Source organism: Lipotes vexillifer, unplaced genomic scaffold, assembly GCF_000442215.2.
Source record: "Lipotes vexillifer unplaced genomic scaffold, Lipotes_vexillifer_v1.1 scaffold3, whole genome shotgun sequence".
NCBI lineage: Eukaryota > Metazoa > Chordata > Mammalia > Artiodactyla > Lipotidae > Lipotes > Lipotes vexillifer.
In genome coordinates, this window is record NW_006783631.1 from 3,202,795 (window position 1) to 3,207,712 (window position 4,918).

The 4,918-nt window shown below is 59.4% G+C and overlaps 1 protein-coding gene across 1 annotated transcript in view; it reads right to left on the reverse strand.

Moving 5' to 3' along the window:
• Nucleotides 1–962: 962 nt before the first annotated feature.
• Nucleotides 963–4,918, reverse strand: part of EN1 (engrailed homeobox 1) — a 14,188-nt gene continuing 10,232 nt past the window's right edge. The window contains exons 7-8 of the mRNA XM_007456362.1: nt 4,412–4,917; nt 963–1,279 (exon numbers count right to left, since the gene is read on the reverse strand). Of these exons, the coding sequence (XP_007456424.1) occupies nt 963–1,279; nt 4,412–4,917 (823 nt within the window). The remainder of the gene's footprint in view (nt 1,280–4,411; nt 4,918) is intronic.

Consider the following 4,918-nt stretch of genomic DNA (forward strand, 5'->3'; position numbering starts at 1 on the left):
TCCAAACCCGGGCCATCCCCGGGTCTGGGCCGCCCCTATCACCGCGCCCCGCTGACGCCCCGTATTCGTTGTGTGGTGATGGATCTTAAGGCTGGGCCGAGCCGCCGGGGCTCCCAGCCCGGTGAGCGCGCTCTGTGCGCCGGGCCGCCGTGTGCCTGCGCCCTCGCCCTTCCCCAGCCCGCAAAGAGGAGGCCCGCCAGCCGCTCGTGAGCACAGTGTACACTTTATTTCAGACTACAGGTTTCTGAACATAATAAAATCTTTGGCTTGTAGCGGCGGTTCAGTCTCGCAGTCTGTGGGGTCGTATTTCTCAACAAGTCTCCGGAAAACGAAAGGGGTGGAGGGCAGGACAGACAGACCGACAGAGGGGGCCGGGAGAAGGGCAGACACGCGAGGAAGCACACTCTCACGCACACAAAGAAAAGTCCCAGAGAAACGAGGGCCAGCGATGCGGGGCGGGAGGCACCGGAGAAGCAGTAACATTCAAAAGAAAACGAAACTGGGCCGGGGGCAGCGAGGCGGAGGCGGGGGATAAAATAATTATAATAATTATAATAATTATAACAATAATAATAAAGGAGATTAATAAAAAGTCCAGCAAATAGAGATCGCTACACATAATTCTTTTCCTTACCTGAAATTAAATATATACAAGGTCGTAAGCGGTTTGGCTAGATAGAGCTTTAAGGAGTTCGCAGTTTCGTCCCTTATACTGTGAAGAGAGAACTGATCTGATTTTTCGATAGCACCTGTCCGAGTCTTTCTCCCTTTGGAAAAATGTCTCGTTCCAACGCGACTCTCCGTCCTGGGGACCCCTTTCTCTCTCTTGTCCGTGTTGTTCCCTTCCTCCTCCTTTGCGCTGATTATTTCTCCCCGGGCGTGGGGCCGGCAAGGCGGCGGTGGCGGTACCGGGAGGGGGCGCGGGCGCGGCGGCCGGACCGCGCGGCCCCTGCCGGCGGCGGCTACTCGCTCTCGTCTTTGTCCTGGACCGTAGTGGTTGAGTGGTTGTATAGTCCCTGCGCCATGAGGTGCAGCGCCAGGCCGTTCTTGATGCCCGTGGCTTTCTTGATCTTGGCGCGCTTGTTCTGGAACCAGATCTTGATCTGGGACTCGTTGAGGCTGAGCTCCTGGGCCAAGGTCTGCCGCCGCTGCTCGGTGATGTAGCGGTTCGCCTGGAACTCCGCCTTGAGTCTCTGCAGCTGCTCGGCCGTGAACGCCGTCCGCGGCCGCTTGTCCTCCTTCTCGTTTTTCTTCTTCTTTAGCTTTCTGGTGCGCGGACCTGCAGCGGCGGAGAGGACGGGTGGGAGGTGGGGACGGAGGGCAGAGGGGAGGGGGAAGAGGGCAGAAGAAGCCGTGAGAATTGCGGAGCCGAGCGGGGATCGCGCCCCGCGCTTCCTGGGCGCCAGCCGAGGCCCCGCTGCCGCCGCCCCCCATCTATCACCCTCGCCCGCTAGCCCCTAGATCCATCGGCTGGCTACTGGGGTCACTGGGTTCCCCTCTGGAATGCCCGAAGGGTCACGGAGGCAAGTTGGCAGAAGCTGTGTGTGCACCCACACCCCAGTTCAGCACAGGAGAGCCGTGTGATAGGCTTAAATCACAGAGTCCAAGATGGAGAGATATTTGGAGCTCCATCCGGCCCAACCCAGAGTTGGAGATCGGGGGGCCTGCTGTCTTCACAGTCCCGGAATAAAGAGAGGCTCAACACTGCAGTAGTAAAGACACTAGGACGGGATTGCCCTGGGGAAATCGCCAGCCTGAAAGCCAATCCTCTCCCCCTCCTCAAGAAGCACACCTACACCCACACACATACAACAAGACCCCATCTGCTTGTAGCTATTGACTCCAGAAAACAAGGGGATAAGGAGGGCGCTGTGAGAGACCTGTCTAGCTCCAAAGTATTCAGCATCTGCTCTCTCGACCTGTTCTTCTGTCCCTGTGGCCTAAAACGAAGCCCTTTATAGGGTCCCAGGAAGACGCTGACCACCCGTTTCCCTGAAAAGGGAGAAAAGGCCTTCACCCAGTTGTATGCCTTACCCACATGCCCTGGCCCCTGAGTTCTCTGTTTTGTCCCTTGGATGGTGCCAGTAAGAAAGAGAGGGCCCTCCCCATTCCTGCACCCAGCAGCACAGGCAAGTCTCCCTCATCTCTCTTTTGGACACAGAAGCTGCAATTTCAGGATTGAAGACTGAATAACAAAAGCAAGCCAGAGCTGCTTTCCCTGCCCACCTATTTGCAAGGTTATTTATCCACGAGCAAAACAGGGGCAGAGGGACACAGAGAGTGGGGCAATCCCGACAAAAATCTGTGCTTTGCCTCTAAGATGGGTATAGGAAGAGGCCACAGGAAACCTTCCTAGGAAAGTGAAGTGTCCCTCAGAACCTAGTCTGCGAAGAGGGCTGCTATGGAGCCCAGCCCTGAAGAGAAAAGGGAAAAGACAGGAGGCTGACTCTAAAGCCTGCACCTCTGCCCATCAGCCTGCACACCCAAGTCTCCTGGAGCTTCCTTGCTGGGCCCTGTCACGGTTATGGGAGCTTCCTGAGTCAAGTGAAGTCCCTGTCAGAGCTGTTAACCTCTAAAACTGTCTGGAAGAAGCATCTTCCCCGGCATCTCCAAACCTAGCAACAGAGGGGTAAACTGGGTGGCTGGCTTCTGGGGCAGACCAGCGCTGGGGTCACCAGCTGTCCTGTGACAAAAGAGTCCAGGCCTGGCCGCCCCGCAAGTCCGGGCTGGGGTTCGTCTCCCCGAACTGCTCATGCAGGAGAAGGAGCCAGCACCCTGCCTCCCCAGGCACGTAAGAAGAAAGCAGCCAAGAACAAAGACAAGGCCCACTCCTGAGCCCAGTGCAGAAAGCACTGGGAGGCGGGTTGGGACGGGAGGAAGGCCTTGGTTTAGTGTAGTCATTAGCCTAGTGAGTAGAGATGGCCCAGGAAATGTGTACATCCTCAGAAAGCCCCTACTTGCGCATTGTGCGTCCCGGACGTGGTTAGAGTGTTGTTGTTGGTGTGTGTGTGTGTGTGTGTGTGTGTGTGTGTGTGTGCGCGCGCGCTCGTGTGCGCGCGCGCGCGCAGAGGGAGGAACACTTGTAATAAAATCGTAGCCTCCTGGCCAGCCCGAGCCTCACGGCCTGACAGCTCAATCACTCTATCCATCAGGCGAGTCAATCAAAGCAGCTTTTCGGAGGTTCAGGGAGCCCGAGTCAATAACGGGGCTCGAGATGGCGGGGGCTGATAGCGAGCATCGATCCGCGCCCAGCCGGCAGCGGTGCGGAGGCGGAGACCAGCCAGAGTAGAGCGGTGCACCGCTACGCCGTACCCTGCCTCCTGCCAGACCCAGGTGGCCGGAACCCCAATCGGAGGCCAAGAACCCCTACCGCCCTCCTCGTGGCTCCCACCGGTCTCCCGGGAGCTGCAGTCCGGGGAGGCGGGCAGGCCGCAGCCTCCTCTCCCGGGGCCTAGCGGCTGTCCCACAGTAGGTCTCAGATTGGGGTTCTCGAAGCGCAAGGAGTATGTGGGTAAAGGGCCAAAGGAAAATCGAGAAAAACGGGCCTATGGCTGACAGAAATCTGCTATCTGGCAGACGTGCGAAAGGAAGGAGTGAAAGAAGGAAGGGGCAGGGCCGGGAGGATGTGCGAGGCGCGCTTCGGAGAAGCTGGGGCGGAGGGGTCTCTCATGCCCTCGGCCCAGCTTTCTGACCTGAGCCTGACCTGTCTTCTCTCCCACTGTCTGTCAGCTCTAGAAAACCAGGGGCCAGGGGCTCTCGGCACCCACCGTTTCAGCAACTGCCCTCCCCTGAATTCCACCCACCCGGGTCAGACTCTCTTGGCTACCCGGCCTGGGGAAGAGCGACAGCGATCTGATGCGTTTCTCTCTCTTCCTGTGTCTCCTTAAAGCTATCTCTATGCAAGTGAGCTCTCCGCAGAAAATATCGATATGGTGTTTGGGTCTGTAAGAACACAAAGTGAAGATTATTACTCTAATGACAGCTTTGTTCGATTTCGGCCTCCGCAGGGCGAGGCTGGCGGGATTTCAGACCCAGATTTCTAGGCCCACCTTCTCGCTAATTCTAAAAACCCCTTTCCCTGGACGGAAAACCAATGATGCTTGTGTCTTTCCTAAGAATAATAAAGGTAAAACATAAAGAAGGCCGGAAGGGCTCGGAGTTCAACACCGAAGGATCGAGCTTCCCGTGCCCTGAGCTGTAGCCTCCCGGGAGGTGGCCGCCGAATCCAGGAGCGCAAAACTGGGTGCAATGCTCGACTGTGACTGGGACCGAGGTCAAGAAGGAGGAAGCAGGCGTGAGAGAAGAGAACGCCCGAGATCCGTCATGCTCTCCCCAACCCGGAGGCTAAGAGTTCTAGGGGCGGCGTCCGCGGAGCCGAAAGGCACGGCACAGCCTGGGGCTGGGTACTCACCGGAGGACGGACGATCCGAGTAACGCGTGCAGTAGACCCAGGCGGGCCACACGAGGGGCTGCTGCGAGTCAGTTTTGACTACGGGCCCGCCGTTGGCTGAGCCCATTAGCAGGATGGCCGGGTTGCTGTGCTCCGGGTACTTAGCCCCCTGCGCTCCCGGGCTCCCCACGCCGCCTCCACTGCCACCGCCGCTGTCCGAAGGTTTGGCCGCTGCTGCTGCCGCTGCCGCTGCCACGGCCGCCGCCGCCGCCGCCGCCGCCGCCGCCGGGTTCCCAGCTTTGGACGCACCCGCTCCGCCGGCGGTGGCTGGCGGGGAACCGTCGGGTGGGCCACAGTTCGCGTCCGGGGCGCACAGGAGTGAGGCGGCACCTGGCGCCCTCGTGCCCAGCGGGTGGACAGGGTCTCTACCTGCGCCGGTCTGGCCTCTGTCACGCTCGACCCGACCTCCTCCTGCGCCTCCTCCGGCCGCCGCCGCCGCCGCCACCAGGAGCTGCCGCGGGGGGCACA